The following is a 19665-nucleotide window of genomic DNA, read 5'->3' as shown; positions in this document are numbered from 1 at the left end:
ATGCAGTGGCATTGCCAGTATTTACTCGAATATCATCAGTATAATTATTAGCATAATTATTATACATTAAAATCCCTCATAATTGGCACCTTTTGAACCAAAGGGTTTCCTCTTATTTGAATGTGCCTGTTGCTTGAGGTATTCCCTTCTAAATCGCCATACTTTTATCCTGAACTGTCATTTCATCGTTCATTATTAATAAACATTACTGTACATATTTTTCACAGTTCTAGTATTAATTAATTAATTCATATCATCTTAAACCAAACATTATCCCGTGCTCACTCAACTCTGATAATAGCATGAAGAGTGCTTAAATCTTATAAGAACAAAAATATTTTAGAGACTATGTGTAGCTTTTCTTGCATGCACATTCCTTACACACAAAAACACAGGCTGAAATGTATACATTCATAACACTACATTACTGTGTCAGGTACGAGACCACAACACCACAACAGAATGTGTATATTTACATAGGTATATGTTGGCTAGCCAGTAGGCTAGGCTTACACATCACTTTATACTGTATAACTGATCAGTTACGCTTACTGAAAATCTTATTCCAGTACGCAGACTTTGAATAATTTTTTATATTTAACCTACAATTCCCTTCTGAAATTGGAGTGGAGTCTTATATACCCTGAGATCTTATATGCCATCAAACATGGTGACTTCAACGGCATCTGTGGAGCTGCCATAGATAAAGATCTTGAAGAACTTCACATTGAGGGATACTGAGAAACAAGGCCCCAAGTCCTGGGCCCAGCCATGCGCTGAAACTACCTGAAGGGAATGACCACAGAGAAGAAGTGCAAAGTACTAAATTCCCCAAAGGGAACAGGAAAACAGAAACCCTTTCCAAATCATATTGCAGGATGGTGTCAGAGCAACCCCTGAAAGGCCCTGGAGGGGCAATGGGCTTGTATCCCTGAAAGACGGGCCAACACTGGAGACAGCATAGGCACACCTCACCACTGTTATAACTACAAAATAATGTGGGTAAAATATATTTGTAATATATTATTATTAGTATTTTTCATGGTATGTATTGCAATGTTTTGTTTTATTACACTTAAAAAAATTTAAGTGTAGACTTATCCTTTTCATACTACGTTTAGTCTTTGTAGTAAAAGGAAAGAGAACCTGCCTATATAACTTTCTGAAAGATAAAAAATGAAAACCTAGTACTGTATGTGTTTTTAAGAGTTCCACATATGAATATACCTGCACTGCTAATAATTGCCTAACCAGTAGACCTCTTTTGTACTAAACTTTTTAAATTTTATTATACACAATTATACATTGAAATGAAAAGCTCTTCCAATTTTTAAACAGTTATAAGGTCAGTTCCAATGCATCATCATCTGAATATAGATTGAAGTTTATTATGTCACGTAATGTACTGTCCACAAGTGTCTGTATGGGACACAAGACAGCAATAAAAATTCATCTCTTGAGCCATATTGCTTTCCTCTCCTTTAACTTAGGGCTACCCTTATTTTCACCCATTACCAAAGAATACTGTAGATCAGCTGTATGAATGTTTAGCAATAATAATAATAATAACAGTAATAATAATAACAATAATAATAATAGCACCTGTTTCAGTGGCATTCACCTTATATGAGTATTCTCTAATTTTATTATAATCTCATCAGCAGGTGGATGATATAAATTTCCAAAGGATAGGGAAAGATATACTGTTGTCATTGTTTATCTGTTGACTCTTAGACTTCAATGTGCACACAAGTCATTATGTATAAAGAGAGTAAATAGAAAACAGGTGTACAGTATATAGTGAGGGATTGGGTTTATGGTTAGCAGAAACTCTGGTGGATCAAATTGTCATTGGTCAGTTTAGATGCCAGATGTTTTTGCTGTAAAGCTTGCATCTTAAGACATTGGGACCCCTTTTGTTTTATTGATCAACGAGGTCTGGGGGTTCTGTTGGTGTGCCTTCCAATGACCACAGTGTGTGTATATCAAAATACGAGTGTAATGGACAAGAACATTAGTATTCTTATTATGTCCTTGAGCAACTTACTATCTCATCTGCCTTCTGATGAGGAGAATATGATAAGAAAAGTAAAGACTCTACGGAGGCTGAATGCCAATAAGAAAAGTAAAGACTATGGAAGCTGAATGCCATTGAAAGAGCATTGTTTTCAATAACAGTGCCCTAAAAAGAGGGAGTCCTGCCAAAAAAATTAATGATGACAATGTTGCTGTTTCTGTGGCATATAATTTATAGAGTCTTTAACCTTTGCATCAGCAAGTAGCTGATATACTAGGTTTCGATATGTGTTCTGTGTTCACTGAGTTACAAAAAGTTGATGAATGATGTTACAAATTACAAAGGTATATACTGTACTTGCGATTTGTTAGTACAGTTGTTTACAGCAATGGTTTATTTTGGTGGTGTTACACTTTAGCATCTCTGCATTTACAATTTAATGACACTATGAAAGATCTAGATCTTATAATTTTTATCAGGTATGTTTAGATAGATGACTATTACTGTAACATGCTTTCAGTGCCCAGGACTAGTTTGATACCTTCTCATAGGTAAATTGTAATTTATGAATGCTTTTGACATACTCCAGAGAAACCGGGATTAAGGTAGTGGATAGACTATCTCTAATAAGTGTGACAGGTGAACTAACCACGGTTTATAAACCCATCTACATACAATAGATAGTTAAACATTTATTATTTCAAGATTCTGCGATGAATATGTAGATGGTCACTCGTGTAACACTTACAAGGACAGGATTTTCTTAGTTATCAGTAAAAACCTACATGTTATACAACAAATGATATGGCTTAATATGTTGCATGATTTTGAGTGAACCATTATTATGTAATTATTTTATTCAGAAATACTCAGGGCTTGTGATTTGTGCTTCCTATATGTTATTAAGTCTTCAAAAGGCAAAAAATTGTTCATCATTCAGGGGTTTTAACCATTGTCAAGCCCCTTTGAGTGTGCCTTCAAGTTGATGCAGGTACTTTCTTAGGCTTTACTCTATGTGTTATAATCTCTTGCGGTGTAACTATTATATTTCTAACTTGTATATTATCTTTATTTTTTTTGCAAATGGCATGAAATTTTTGCTTTTCAAAGTCTACTTTTACTTATTTTTTATATGACTGAAGATACATTGATACTTTATGAAGCCAGTTTTCTGTACTATACAGTTCACAGGACTTAATATTGATTTTATTTGAATAGAATAACATTATTCAGTAATTTCATTGTGCTACTTTTAACAGATTTTCATTGATACATTATCTAACTATGACAGCAACTGCTGACAAAACTCATTACTGTATATATTGTGCTAGTAGTACTAATGCAGAACATTAAGAAGTTCCAATACGTGGTTTATTGTACATACCATGACACTTATTTTTCAAACCACACTCAGATGATGGTGTACAGTATATATATTCTGTTTTTCAGTACATTGTCTTCCAAAATCTAAAACTCTAACCAGCCTATTCTCCACAAAGTCACTACGAGGTATGATTTTAGACATATCGCCTGTAAGTTTTCATTTTGTCTTTGATAGATGGAAAGTTTTGATTACATCTTGAACTTTGTACATGCAATAAAGGATGTTAATGGGAATTGCTTCTGGTTTATGGAGAGTTCAGGATATGCTGTGTGCATTAACTTTCTTCATTTTTGTTTCTAGGTCTATGGAGAATTCAGGATATGCTGTTTGCATTAACTTTCTTCAATTTTATATTTATTTTTTATTCATCTTTGTATTATTTTTGTGTGCTATTTTAGTAACACAAGTGATTATAGGTACGTCCTCTCTAGGTTTGATTATCAAGATTTGGTTTGGTTTCACATCTCAGGTTTTTTCCCAAAACCTGAGGAGAAAATTTGTTGCTCAGTTTCTTCAGATACCATTTTTAAAATTTTCTCCAATCATTTATCATTGTTGATTGTATTATGGTTTCATTTCATTACCTATATGTACTTATATTAAGTAATAATTTAGAGGTAAATATTTGCAAATATATACTATTAAAAGGGAGAAAATACAAAAAGAGAGAGAGATGTTAGTCACTTGTCTTTCATGTACTGAAGAATGCATGACTTGGAAAATTTTTGTACTGTGGTTAGTAATATGCCCAAATGATGGACAGAATGAAAAATCCTTTAAATGTTTACCCTGTCTTTAGTCTTTGGTGTTGGGACACCAATCTAGAATGCAAGTAAATAATAATTGCTCTTAGTTTTTTAAGGCATCACATAGTTGATGTATTGATAAATTATAGTTATTTGTATTTCAGTACCAGTTAAGAATCCATATTCTTTCATATTAATTTGAGAGCGGGAGTTGAAAAACTTTTGATTTTTTTCATGAAAACCCATTAATCATTATGAGTTTTATTTTGTGTAAAACAGACCCAGTTATACTGTCTTGAAGAGTTGAAAGGAGAGAGTTTCACCCAGCATACACAAGCTCTAGCTCACTGTCCCTTGTAATATACATCTCTCATTCTTCTGTATTGGGCCAGTTGAATTGGATGTGTTTGGTATATCCCAGTTTTGCTCTGGGGGTTTTCCTAGCATTTTTGGTGATTTTTTTTTTATTTTTGTGTCTCTTTGCTTAGTTCATTGCTGTCTTCATCTGAGTACTGTGTGATATTTCTCTTTAGGCATTCTTAGGCTATTTTTATTTCATTTTAATTCTTTGAGTATGCTAATAGTATCCTAACTCAGCATGTATAGATACTAACTCCTGCCCTTTATGTGCTCTTATTGGAGATTTTAATTACTTTTCAGATTGATAATATGTATAGTATTGAGTTTTTTTGTATTTTTAGCTTAAATTTATGATATTTAACTATGAGCACCTAGGGTTCCAAGATTCAAGGAGATAAGGCAAGAATGCTGCAAAATATTGGCCAGCAAGAGGTAACAAAAAGCAAGTAACTACGAATTACCATAAGGCAGTGTAAAATGCCTGAAGGTATTGGGACGCAAGGCACACTATAGTTTATACTTGCATATCCAGTGGATATTGTTTTTATGGCAATGGTTACCTATGTACTGTTTTTTCTTTGTTCCAATAATTGTACAGTATTTGCTTTGTAGATTTTTACATTACTGTAATGCCTTTTGTTGTGTTATTGTAAAAATTCCCCTGCATACACTAATCATCTGGGAAGAATATGTTTATTTAAACTAGTTGAACTGTAAGCTTACGATCTAAGGGAATACAAGTATTCCTTAGTATTTTCACAATGATTTTTTTCCTTCCAAGTATTATCTGTGATTTTTGCTCTGTTCACTCGACATAACCAATAACTGGAAACTAACCTTAAGAAATGACCAAACTAGGGTAGGCTACGTGATGTCCCTCGCTATCCCAGCTTAACCAAGAGGCTTATTAGCCTAAGCGAAAAGCCGAAACAGGGAGAGGGAAGTTACACGAGATCCCTCGCTATTTCAGCTTAAACAAGAGGCTTATTAGCCTACGCGAAAAGCCGAAACAGGGGAAGGGAAAACATAAGATGAAAAGACCCTAGTCAAAACTTAAGGAGAGCGCCGCATTGGAAAAACGTACACAAAACACTATGAAGGGCATGTGAACGAAACGAATGATTGACGATCGACTTTTTTCATGAGAAAAAAGAAGGGGGTGCAATAGCCTAACGCCCCAAAAAAGGTAATGCACAGTTAACAACCAACCCTGATAAATGGATAAAATAATCAACAAACAAAAAAATGAGGAGACCTACCAACCCGATGTGACGTGATGTGAAATGGCCGCCCCTAACAAAAAGAAATATCCATAATAATCAACAAATATCAAATGCATCCGGAACAAGGGCAAGATTAAACAAAAATCTTAACTCGCACTAGCGTAAATAAAATTCCCAGAAGCTAGAAGTGAAGGGCAAAATAAGGCATTAAGGAAATGACAAGATGAATAGCCGAGGGGTTAGCCCGAAGCCTAAACACCAGCCTTCACTCTCTGAAGCAAAAGGGATACAAAATGTCAATCAATCAGAATCACTAATTAGACTTCACGAAAAGAAAATACCTAAACACAGAAGAGGAACAGTGAGAAAGATCGAAAAACAAGCACCAGGTTCACTAACTCATGGAGGTCATGTGAGGTCAGCAAGAGGAGATCGTGAGACGGGCGTTATAAATCCCCTTAATTACTAAACTAAAGGGAAATAAGGAGCCTCAATCGCCTCAAATAAAAAACGAAACACTGGTACTCAACTTAGATGAAGAAAGACCTTGTGAGGATGCCATAATGATGCAAAAAAGCACAAGATAAAAAGCACAACGAAAATACGTGTGACCGTAGGTGCTTGCTGAAATGGAATGCGGCTAGCGGTGATTTGTGTACTGTCCGCGAGTGGTGCATGGGTTTGTAACGGCACCTCTCTGTGGGACTTTTGACTTTGGGATCTCTATAGGATAAGGTTCCGTGTTTTTATAGTTCACCCTTTTCCATACACGACTCCATCTAATGGAGCTCGCTCTGGGGGTAGTAACTCCAGCATTTCATTTAGCTTTCTCTGGTATCTAGCAACGGAATTACCTAGAAATAAGTGCTGAATGGACTTTTTCACCGGCTGACACGGGACCCGATCCAGAAATTGCCTTGTGCTCAGTGTTCATTTTCTTATCTATTACTTTTTTAATGATTTGATTTTTGGAGGACATGTGGTTATCTAATATAGCTTTGGTGTGTATTTTTTCATGGATTGCTGCAATCATTGTTGTCACTCTTTGCACCTCTTTTGCCATGACTTTTTGACAACTGCACAAGATTTGTGTCTTTAAACTGCAACAGGGTTCTTGTCCCCTTAACCACTCTCTCATCCCATGAGGGCCTCTTAGATTACAAACGGCTTTATCTGTGGTGTCTCCTACTTCTCCTATGCCAGTCCTGCTCTTACCTTGGTAGTCTTTTGGTATAGACAAGGACTTTGTTTTGAGGTCCTTTGCAACTGCCCTCTTGCCTCTCAATGGGGGTTCTCACCTGCTGTATTATAGATCAGCTGTCTTGTCTTCTTCCCTGTCTCCTGGAGAAGACAATGACCTTTGGGGCTAGATTGGATCTCATCAAGTTCAGTGCGTATGGTTTCCTTGCTTCTTTCAATCCATTGATACTTTTATACATGGCCCAGTCCTACAGCTCTCAGGAAGTGTTGGTTGCTATATTACCCTGCTTCTGATGGTGTCCATCAAGGAATACCTCAGAGTTTTTTAGAGTTGTCAGGGGATCATTGCTTGCTTTTTCCCTTCCTCCAGCTCTGAATAGCATTTCATCTTTCTTTTCCATGTTTGTTGTTTCTTGTAGTGTGACCTTTGCCACGGTCCTTGTCCTGCCCTCGTGTTGTCGTATGTTCCTCACTGCTGTGCTTATTCTACCTACAGTGACTTTTCTACCTACAGTACTACTAGGTGAAGTTTGACTTGGGCCATTTGATGTAGGTGTGCTCTGTCTTTAGGGGGAATGGATATGTTGCACCTAGGGTCTTCTTGGGATCTGCTGTGACATCATCTTGTGATACAGCTTGAGGAGGTTTATGGTTTATGTCATGTCCCTCTTGGGGAATCTGATACTGTGCAGTTGCTGCCATGGTTGTTCTCTGTATACAGTTTCATCTTATACTGTCTTCTCTTCAGGGTTTCAGTTCAACAGGGTCCCCCCCTTGAGCAATGTTCTTTAAGAGTCATACCAACAATGGTTTCATGGATGCCACTGAAGTATTTCTCTGATTCCAACTATTTCCACACTTATCTTGTTCTTGGCTGTTTGGTGTTACAGGCATAGATGCCCCTCTTCTTGGTGTACCAAGTGGGCTTGTCAAATCTATGGAGCTGGGTTGCTGGAGCTTTGGTTTTGATCTGCTGCCATTGTGACCTTTTCTTGAGTCGTTCTTTTGGGATTATGACCTTGCACTTACTTTTCATGGCCTTTTGTGAGTTGGGAAGGACAAGATCAGGATCTTTACTTTCTTGGAATATGTCTGTTGCACCCATTGCTGTCTACAGGAGCTATACTTCTGAATCAGAATCTCTTCTGCTTTGTCCTCCGTCTTGAATTGTAATTCAGTTCAGTTATCATTAATGGGTAAATTTATAACAATGTTTTTAAAACTAAGAGTGTTTCTGCAGACCCATTAAACATAATCCTCAGTGCCCTCCTCCCTCCCCCTCACTTTTCCAGATGGGATTAACAGACAAGAATGAAATATGTTGCAGGAAGACAATGGAGTGTTTGGGAATGTTTGGTGGAACATTTCCTCTTTCAGCTATTCAGTTTGATGAAGCTGGGTTCCTTTGTACCAGAAATCAGGTTAATCATGATTGGTTTACATTAAAAATGTTTTTCCAGTTCTATTTGCTTGTAATTCTTTTATAGAAAATACTTTAAAACACTTGAAAGTTAGTTTATTTTGCTCTCTAGCTCAACAGGACAGTGGCCCAAAAAAAAATAAATAAATAGAAAAGGGACAAAAGCATTGCAGGTGAGAGAAACATGAAAGCAGTTTGTGGTTGGAGAGGCCAACATAAAGCTTCTTGTAATATATGTTTTGAAGTATATTTAGCAGTTTTAGTTATGTAATCTCTCCATAAGGAAGTTGGAAGTAGCATTTGGCAGAGAAGTGGAAGGTTGTTTTTTCTCTGAGGTATTAAAAATCACTACAATATAGATTTTTCACTGGTCTTTTCTGAAAAGATCAACTTGATAAATTAGGAAAAAATGTTAGATGCTGCAAGCAAACAATTAAAGAGGATATAAAGATGAGGGGAGAAGAAATTAGAGAACCATATTACTGATATAATTGTGAAAATGATAAGAAACAGACTGCAGTATATAAAGTTGCGGGTAGGGTAGAAAAACATTGGGTGAAATAACAAACCTTTAGTAACACTATTGGAGATTGGGAAGGTAGTAGATATAGTGTCATCAACAGCAGCATATGTGAAGCATTTTAGCAAAGTTAGCAATAAAGTTATGGAAAAGGATAAAGCCTTAAGCATGTCGTTAAGATTCATATGCTGGGCTCCATCAAATGTTGTTACTGACATAAGTGACACCTGTGGAAAGTAGTAATAGTATTTTTCGGGTCCTTTTACCAACATGTGGTCTTGATGTTTTGCATCCTCTGAGAGTTTCTTGATCATGCGCCATAAGTACAAATACTGCATTCCCATACATATCTTACTCAAAAGTTTTCAATATATTCCTGTGCGTATCTTGCTCAAAAGCTTATAATACTGTAATACATGTTTTTAGAAGCCTTCAGTTTAACCATGTTAAATCCTTAAGATTACTGGTAATCTGTAGGGAGGCATTCGTAATAATGTGGTTACTGGTCAGCAATTTTTTGAAACCTGAAAGTCATAAGATAAAATTATTTTTGCGTGGATATATTTTGTAATTCGAGCTATTTATTTACTGCTAACTACCTTGTAAATACTGGACTTATTTGAGGAGTTTTTGGAGCAATTCTGAATTTAGGTAGTAAATACATGAAGTCTATTATAAGAATGCTTGGGCTTGGTATGGCTCTGCAATGTTAATTTATTTCCATTTGTTATGATAAGCATGTCAGGGTGTCAATGAAAGGCTTGGTATGAATCAGTATCATTACTGGACAGCTTTAATGGTGTTCTGCTAGTTCTTTTATTCCTTTTTTTTTGGGGCTCTATGACATATAAGAGACCTTTGGTGGCTGTTTTGCTTCTGCTTTGGGAATTCCTTGTATTTGATAACTTTTTATAGAATAAAGCTAATAGTTTTTTGTTTTAAAATGTTTATTTTAGGTATGGAGATCATGTTTTAGAACTCTGATATTGGCATTTAGAATCTTTACACTTCATTTTTCTTTCAGAAAAGCTCCAATAGCAAGTTTCAATGGTATTATTTTATGACCTTTTTATGAGATGTTTTATTTTGTGCAAATGCTGATAAGTATTGTACATAGCATTGTTGAAACATACTCTGTGTGTTCATTTGTGCCTACTTTGTGTATTTCTTTCCATATTTTCATTGTTATTTTAATGATTTTATATTTCATTGACATCTACTAGAAACTACTTTAATTCTTGAAATAACTTTCTTTTGGTAAACAGACATAACATGGAAAATTAAAAGAGGTAAGCAAATCTGGTCTTTAATTATACAATGGTAATTCAAATTTATTTTTTGAGATAAATCATATAATTTATTCCTCATTAGGAGTGTAGCACCCTTTCCCCAACACCTGTGACATGTTAGGCAAACTAACAATTCAGAAATTATCTGGAATAATTTGTATGGATTGATTTACAGAACACTAGGGCTGCAATAGTTACATTTGAATTTGGTTAATTTTTATAATAATTTCATAGAAACATTTTAAAATTGCTATTCAAAAAATTTGTGCAATTACTGAGGTTTTGTTTTTCACAGAATCAGCAGAAACAAGTCATGATGTAGAACTGGCATTAGCTGAACATGGCCTCATCTTTACGAAAGTGAAGTTTTCCTTCACAATTGAGACCATATCACTTTCACTGTTGACTGGTGGACAGGGATTAACTGTAAGTATAATTCAGTATATTCATTCATCTTGGTAGAAACAACAACTATGTATTTGGTTGAACTTGTGAATACTCTTTCACAAAAAAAAGTTTTTTTTTTTTACTAGTTGGGAAGGGAACACTCACAGACACTTATGCCTGGAGAAATCCTGGCAGTGAGTTAGTCTTTGCAATTATACTGGCTATTGCATAATGCAGTCAGTGTATACTGTACTGAATGAATATGCAAAACTCCATGCTTCCATTGACATAAAGACAACAGTAAATGAAATTGACCAGTAATTAGCTAGAGTATATTTCAGTTCTAATGACTAGTGTCTGTGTGCAGGGATCAGTATCAATGAAATGGATATGTTGCTGTGTCTTCTTGTAGCATAAGTTAAGAAATATTAAACTTTCCCAAGATTATCCTTCTTATATTTACACTGAAGAATCTTTCCCAAGATTATCCTTTTTATATTTACCTTGAGGAATCAGTCAGCAAAGGAATTCAAGTAAAAATAATGTATTGTTCACAAAAAAGCAATAATAAGTAGCTCTTTGAAGAATAATTGTGACTATTTTCTCAGATTTTTAAGATTAGCCTATTTAATGCTTAAACGCCGAGCCTCTATTTACAAAAACGTCTCCCGTATGCGAAGGGCGTTAGGTGAGTTAGCTGAAAAAAGTTTTTTCAAAAATCACAGCACTTTAGTTTTTTTAAGATTAAGAGTTCATTTTTGGCTCCTTTTTTTGTCATTGTCTGAAGTTTAGTATGCAACCATCAGAAATAAAAAAAATATCATTATCATATATAAATGTTGGAATATATGACAGCAAAAAAAAACTTATATAATTGTATACAAATCGCGCTTATTACAACAGTTAAAGCTATGAGTTAATTTTTAGTTGTATTGTACACTAAATTGCGATGATTTTGGTATATAAATAAATTGTAAAATGATCAAAGCAACTGAAAATATTACAAAATGATGCATGAATTCGTAATGCTAGGACTTAAAAAATGTTTTTTTCAAAATTCACCATAAATCGAAATATTGTGCTAGACTTCCCGTTTTGTTGAAAAATGAAGCTAACTGATTGAATATTACTAGACTGTAAGTGTTTTAGCTTACAATTGCAGTTTTCGACCATTTGGTCGAGTTAAAGTTGACCAAAGTCAAATTTTTCTATTTATCGTGATTTATATGAAAATATTTCAAAACTGATAATACAACCATGAACTATCTTCTGTTGTATTCTACATGAAATTGCACATTTCATATATAAAAGTTTATAACGACTAATGTAAACGATGCAAACATTACGACAACATGATGAAAGAATTTCTGAGATGTTGGCCGGAGTTACAGCGGCAAGAGACGTAAGGAAAAAGTTTTTTTTCAGAAATTCACCATAAATCGAATATTGTGCTAGACTTCCAGTTTGTTGCAAAATGAAGGTACATGATTGACTATTACTAGAATGTAAGGTTTTAGCTTATAATTGCGTTTTTACCATTTCGGGTCGAAGTTAAAGTTGACCTAAGCTTGAAATTTTGGCAGTTATCGTGATTTATATGAAAATATTTCAAAACTGATAAAGCTACAACCATGAGTTATTTTCTGTTGTATTCTACATGAAATTGCGCACATTTCATATATAAACTCTATGTAACAGTGTAAACATTACTTACAACGTGACGAAAGAATTTCTGGCGTAGACGTAAGGAAAAAGTTTTTCAAAAATTCACCATAAATCGAAATATTGTGCTAGAGACTTCCAATTGGTTGCAAATGAAGGTAAATGATTGAATATTACTAGAATGTAAGAGTTTTAGCTTAGCTTACAATTACGTTTTTTACCATTTCGGTGAGTCTAAGTTGACGAAGGTTGAAATTTTGGCAGTTATCGTGATTTATATGAAAATATTTCAAAACTGATAAAAGCTACAATCATGAGTTATTTTCTGTTGTATTGTACATGAAATTGCACACATTTCATATATAAAACTTTTATGTAACGGCTAATATAGAACAGTGCAAAAATTACGACAAAATGACGAAGAATTTCTGAAATGCATTCAGAGTTATCAGCTACGTAAGAAAAAGTTTTTTTCAAAAATTCACCATGAATCGAAATATTGTGCTAGAGACTTCAATTTGTTGCAAAATGAAGGTACATGATTGAATATTACTAGAATCGTAAGAGTTTTGTAGCTTACAATTTACGTTTTTCACCATTTGAACGAGTCAAGTTGACCAGAAGGTTGAAATTTTTAGTTTCCACGACGGGTACGTCCAATTTGGCACCCAACAGACAATTTTGGTCGCACGTGTGATACGTCCAGTAGGCGTTTAAGGGTTAATTGCCTGTAATTTACATTTTTCTTATATTTCAGATTTCATATTGAGTGTAAACCTTAATTTACCTCAGCTTAGTTGGAGCAAGGTCTCTGAACTCAGAATAAAAGTCAGTGTTTTCACAGTAAAACATTTTCTACAAATCCATTAATAGCCTTTGTCTGCAAACAATTTCCAGTCATACCAACCTGTTAGATCTTGCAAGGAGAAATGTCTTACTGCATATGCCTGACTCACTCTTATTATTTAGTAGTGTGACTGTTACTTTTGTGTTACTCACTTGTTTCATCACTAGTAATTTCATAATTCATGGGATTCCCTTAAGGCTGTATATAGTTTTTTCTTGGTATTTGAAAATTTTTGGTTTTGTTTAGCTTTAGAGCTTTGCAGAGTAAAGTTTACTTTTTCCTTGGTCTTTATTGGGGTTGTTTGTTTTTGGTCTTTTACTGCTTTTCCAGTGCACAGTAATAGGTACCTTCCACTCTGTTTATTTCTTAGCTGTTCATTGCTTCATATTAATTTTGCTTGCATAGAATTTAGATATTTTGTATTTATTTTTTTGTAATTTGTGGTAATGTTACTCAAATATGTTGTGAGGGCAAGGATGATGAGTCCTTCAGTACTTTTATGTCATGCTTGGACAAGGACACACATTTGCAGTGCCTTTGGTGTGTGTGACGTGGGTGGTGGATCAGTGGTTCCTCAGTACTGGTGTCTAAATGTCTTTTATCCAGCAGCACAGTTGTTGATTCATCTTGCTGTTATTCATCATGTCCTGCTGTATCCTGGACTGTGAAGACTCAACTTGTCTTCCAAGGCTTCTCTCGCTCTGTGATGCTGCCTCCTCATGTCCCATCCTCTTGGTCGATAAAGCTTCTCCCTTTGTGGAAGCCTTCCCTCTGCTCCACATCACCCATGGGAGTTACTTGGGTCTCTTCATTGCCTGCTCTATACATATCCAGTTTTGTTCCTCATACTGGTCAGTGTCAATGACTTGACTAGATGTTATAACACCAGGGAACTTTAAATCAACTAGTCAGTCCTCCTGTTTGTCTTCCTCCCTTAGCACATCTATAATTCTGCCCGGTATTTCCCATATGGTGGAGATCCTTTGTCCAGTGGGTGCCTCTATCCAGGCTAAACTCGCAAAGATGTTTGTCTCTGTGTTCTAGTACCAGTCTTTAGTTGTGGTTGATTTGTCCAAGGATGAGTTAATCGTGGACTCCTAAGTCTTACCATCTTCTTCCATGGCTCTTATGTTTCAGCCTCCCTCGTAACTCATGATTCAAGCTATTTTATAGATAATTAGTGTGCAAGAACAGACTTTTTGCACTGGAGAACATGTCTTCTACAGACCCAATAATCATAAACTTCCAGTGCCTTCTTCCCTTTCCTGCAGTCTTCAGGATGGGGATTGATACATGAATGACACCTTTCCCTTTTGGGCCAGTGGAATGCAAGCTGGGTATATGCAGTGGGTCTTGCAAGAGTTTTAAAGATTCGTATAATAATGTGCTGTATTGTAAAAAATATTTCTATACTGTATTTTGGGCAAAAATATTAGTTTTAGTTTCTGTTGAAGTAAATTTTGAAAATACCATGTCTTGAGTTTGACAAGTTGTATATATTAATACAGTTGGTACCCAGTATTAATTTTAGATGAAAAACATCCTGTAATACTAATATATCAACTTTTTTGCAGAGAGCAGCATCAGTGTCTAGTGAAGCAAGTAATGTATCAAAACCAAGCTTTTCCTCAGCATTAGAAACACTTCCAGCTGAAACCCCATCTGCCACATCCGAGGATTCTTCAGTTACTGCATTGGAATATGCATCTGCATCCAATTTACCTAGAGTAGCTATTAGTGGGGGAAAGCGATCTCAGAATGTGCACCAATTTTCTGTGTCTAGTGAAAATAGCTGTGTTGGAAGTATGAGAAAGACATCCATTGCATCTGGGAGTGGCCTGGCACCTTTGAGAGCTCTTGCAGAGTTGAGTCTACAAGTGGTGACGCTGAAGGGAGAAATGTTGTCAGACAGCTCCCTAAGTGCTAATCTAGTTCTATATGACTGCATTTTACAAGACAGTAGACCAGGTAATTATTGATTTCAAATATGAACTCAGTAATTGTTCTCTAGAAAGTAACAAAACAACTGTGTATATTAGAAAATAGAAACCAATTAATACAAATATAATTAAATTATTATTGGTTAGGTTATATAGTTATGTCTTTTCATAAATTGCATGTCTTGTAACCATGACTTGATATGGTAACTTGAGCTTATAGTGCCACTAACGAAAAACTATGGAGAGAAAATAAACCTTTCCAACTGCACTTGGAACTTCTTTAGTAGTGGGGTTCATAGAGTAATAAAGATATGAAGTTTCCATGATGAAAGTGAATGGCATAATAAATGGTACTGAAGAAGGTATTGATATTTATATCTTGGAATTTATGAATTGTAGGAATTTATGAATTGTAGAGGAGCTAAATTTTGACTTAAATATAATTTGCTATTGATATTTTTCATACATCTGTGTGGTCACCAACCTGAAATATAATTTGCTATTGATATTTTTCATACATCTGTGTAGACACCAACTAGTCATTACCACAAAAGCTGAAATTAAAAATACCTAACAAAAAAAAGTTTACAAAGTTTCTAGGTTGATAAAATAAGTTTCTCAAAGATGAACATCAGGAGGTATTGTGCAGTTGAATGATAAAACAGATTTGTAGTTCTGAAAACCATATGTGAGGAGGAACAGACAATCAGTGAGAACTGGATTGACATTAAAAATATATAAAAGTCTGCTGAGAAAGGAAAAGTATGTAGACAAATTTCAAGTAGGAAATTAACCCAAAGTAAAACATGTTTAGTGCTCAAGTCTAGATATTGAAGTTAAATGAAGGTCAAGAAGAGATCAAAGAGTATTTGAAACAGTTAATAATGGAATATCTATAGGTGAAAAAAAGAGGAAAAATGCTTATCAAAAGGAGAGGGGTCAGTATGAAAAGAAGGAAGAATGATGGCAGGAACATTTTTGTGAGGTAATGAATAAGAGAAATGTACTTATAATAAATTCACAGTTTTTGAAGTGGAATCAATAATAGAGAAACTCAACAGAAGGAAAACACCAGGCTATGATGGAATAATATTGTGTATAGTAACTAAACTGTTTTTCAGGATAATTAATGAGGGACAAAGCCTGACGATTGGGAATTAGAAGCTGTAGTAAGATAGTAAAGAAAGATGACCTTAATGAATAGGACAAATTTTGTGAGAGAGTATGGAATTTAAAAATCCCTTCTGATAGCTTTTGACTTGTTGATTACAAGGTGGCTTTTGACAGTGTCGGAAGACCAATATTATGAACTGTCTTGTGTCTTTATATCATAACTGTTAGATAAGTAACACTAATTGAAATTATCCATGAATGAAGTAGATGCACAGTTAATATTGATGAGGTCTTGTCAAGTGTATTTGCAGTATATAGTGGGGTGCTACAAGGGATTGTTATTCCAACTTGTTTGTTTGCCCTTCTCATTGATTTTATAATGGAAATGGAAAAGTGGTAGGAGATTCAAGAGAAGGCTTAGCCTGGAATAAAAATGGAAAATTGACAATGTGTAAAATAATTCTGTTTTAATCAGTAAAACATCACTAGATATACAAAGCTCTCATAACAGAATACTTCATTTATCGTGAGATATGCGACCAAAATAAATTTAAGAAAAAGTAATATGACGCTGGCGTATGGGCAAAGGGATGAAATCATGTTATACTGAGAAAGAATTAACGAGGTTGAATTTTTCAAATACTTAGAAATAGTGATGTTCAGTACAGGTTCTACTTAGTTGGAACTTAGTAAAAACTAAAAAAAAAAGCCAGCTCAAACAATAGGCAGGCTGAATAAGATTTGGAAATCAAATAGAATGGAAGTGCACGCAAAAGTAAGATTATACATAAGTCTAGTACAATCTGTATTGCTGTACAAACATAATCATGGTATGGCAATGAAATTTTATATATATAAGATTTTGTTGATCTAAGAATAAAGCTTCAGGAAAATATTAAGTGTGTGATGACAGGGTATAGTTAGAAATATCATAATGGAAAATATGGAAGTTCCAAGATTAGATGAGATAATGATGAAGGGTAGATGGAAATGGCTTGTACATGTCCTTCTTAAAACCCCTTGGAGAATAGTATGTGATAGTCAGTTGGTTTCCTTTGGGCAATTGTAGAGAAGGAAAACCCAGACCTACTTGGGTGCCAGAAAAGACATGACTGGTTGAATTCCACAGATGGACTTTCCACCACTTGGCATGGGAGGCAGTAATGATGTTTTGGTACCCCTGTTTTCAGGTGCACATAGTGTAAAAGACTGGTTTTATAACACTGCCTCTAAACACAGTGTGCCAGTGGTCATGTAATTAAAAAAAATCATGTTTTAGTGTTGTAGGGAAGAAGGTATACAGTCAGTAAATGTAGTTAAGGAATTTCAGTATTAATAATTGATATTAATGCCCAATCTGATTTTTTGAAATTCTTTGTTTTCAGGACGTGCTGGTTATATCACCAGAATGATGCAAAGAAGTAAGAAAGGAAGTTCGGGTATGATAGACCTTACTTACAGGCAGGGCTCTTCCAATGACACCTTTGGTAAAGAAATCATATTAATAATTATTTTTCACGTTTATATATTCTTTTCATGTAAATTATTGGGAGAATTTAGTAGAGTTCACAGTAGTAGTTGCTTGTGCTTATTTTATGGTGATGAATATCTTTGGTGTCAAGTGCTGACTTTATGATAACATTTAAAGGTTTTAAATACAGATTTTATGGCTTTTCAGATATGCAGAGTATTATTAACTAGGGTAATAAATATACAGAAAATGTTAGAAGCAAGTTCTTGATAAATGTTTGTATAGGATACCACAAGATATTTCCGATAATACGTGATGATAAATTGTATTAGTAAAGTTATATAAGCAGTAAGTTTCTGGTATGATCCCCAATAAAGAACATCTGGTTTCTTGTCGTTAAACCCTGTAGAGATGTACTTTTCGTCTAATCTCTTAATTTTGTAACCACCTACTATCATCATTATTATAATAAAAAATATATAAATAAATAGTTTACCTAGACCAGTGAGTTAGCATTCTTAACTGTCACAGTGCTTGGTCTAACAACCCAGTTTTCCAACTAGTGCATTTTTGCCATTCTATATTGTCCTTCTTTGTGCCAGGCCTGAGATAGTCTTGAAATGTGGCTCTATGGTTCTTTTAAACTTCTTAGTAAATAAATTTTTTTGTTTGTAAAGTAAGCTAGTGTTGCAGCTTTTCACTTTTCTATAGTGCATACAAAATCATGGACTAGAAATTTATAATTGCTGTTATTAGTAAGATATTTTATAACTTTATAAACAATGACTGTACATGATATTGCAAACCCATTAAATTATTTTCTGCAGTGATCAGTAGAAGAGAAGGTTGTTGATTTGCACTTTGATGTGTTGTCTGTCATAAATCAAAATCAAAGTTGGTCATACCATCAAATGGCATTTTGGGCCTGTCATTTAGAGACTTGCTTACTAGGTTACTGGATTGAGTAAGGTTGGCCATCTCTCTGCTTGCTAGGTTACTCAATTGAGTAAGGTTGACCATCTCTCTCTCTCCCTTTGACTTTAACATACAGTTAAGAACTGATACCCATTTACAGCTGGGTCAGCTGGTTGGGAATTAAGTGGGAATCCAACCCCAGACCTCACAAATGCCAGCTCAAGATTCTGCTGCAGAGCCACATCTTCTCTCTGTAAATAAGGAAGAATATAAATAAGAAAGTTATATAAGGAAATATTATTGTGGTCTGGGCTATGAACATATTGATAGGTTTTAATTCATAGTTTCTTAGTTTTATATAGTTATTTTAAAGAATCTTTGATCATTTACATAATGGAAGAGAACCCCCTTTGAAGGGTAAATTTTGCTGTCTCAACTGCTCTCATCATTGTGATACATTCATATATTGAATAACAGGGGAAAGGAGGGGCTTGGTATAAAATTAGAGATTTTATGTATAAAAACAAAAATTTGTATGAAGAATGTTTCAAGTTTTGTTATTAGATGAAAAGTTGCTTCAGTTTATTAAACAGAAAGGCAATTGATTGAAATACAGTATACATAATTTCATATTCAACCAAAAAAGGAAAATCTGGTGTCAAAACGGTATGATGGTGATTGCGTTGACTGTCACTCTCAAATCCTCAAATTATCATTAACCCCTTTCACTCTTGCATTATTCTGGTTTGACTCCCTTCTGTCTTCACACATCCAACACCTCTACTAAATACTCAGTCCTTCAAGACAGGAAGCATCAGCTTTTCATTTGCTTCTTTTATTCTTTCCTATATATTTCTGTTCACAAGGTACAGTTTTTTCATCTAAAAATAATTGCTGAGATTCATTTGTAAAAATTTTTTTTGCATTCCACATATGGTCCTTGTTTTCTTGTATGCCTACACATGATCATCTCTTTTATACTGCAGGGCTCTTTTAACAGTTTTATCTTTTTATATAATTTAATAGTTCCACCACTGATTAATTCATTATCTTTTCATACACACCCTTAACCACAAGCAGTCCCTGATGAATCTGTGAATCTTTTTGTTGTTCTTCACGACCCATTAATGATATGACTTATTGTATGTAAACCTTATCCAATTTGCACCAG

General features: G+C 34.6%; 1 protein-coding gene across 1 annotated transcript in view; it reads left to right on the top strand.

Moving 5' to 3' along the window:
- The window catches only part of LOC136835462 (intermembrane lipid transfer protein Vps13-like), a 195299-nt gene that overhangs the window by 73903 nt on the left and 101731 nt on the right, over window positions 1-19665 (top strand). The window contains 4 exon segments of the mRNA XM_067099021.1: window positions 10136-10159; window positions 10455-10585; window positions 14630-15023; window positions 17494-17595. Coding sequence (XP_066955122.1) covers window positions 10136-10159; window positions 10455-10585; window positions 14630-15023; window positions 17494-17595 — 651 coding nt within the window.

This window comes from Macrobrachium rosenbergii, chromosome 55 (genome assembly GCF_040412425.1).
Source record: "Macrobrachium rosenbergii isolate ZJJX-2024 chromosome 55, ASM4041242v1, whole genome shotgun sequence".
NCBI classification, from domain to species: Eukaryota; Metazoa; Arthropoda; class Malacostraca; order Decapoda; family Palaemonidae; genus Macrobrachium; species Macrobrachium rosenbergii.
This window is presented reverse-complemented; position numbering and strand designations above follow the sequence as displayed.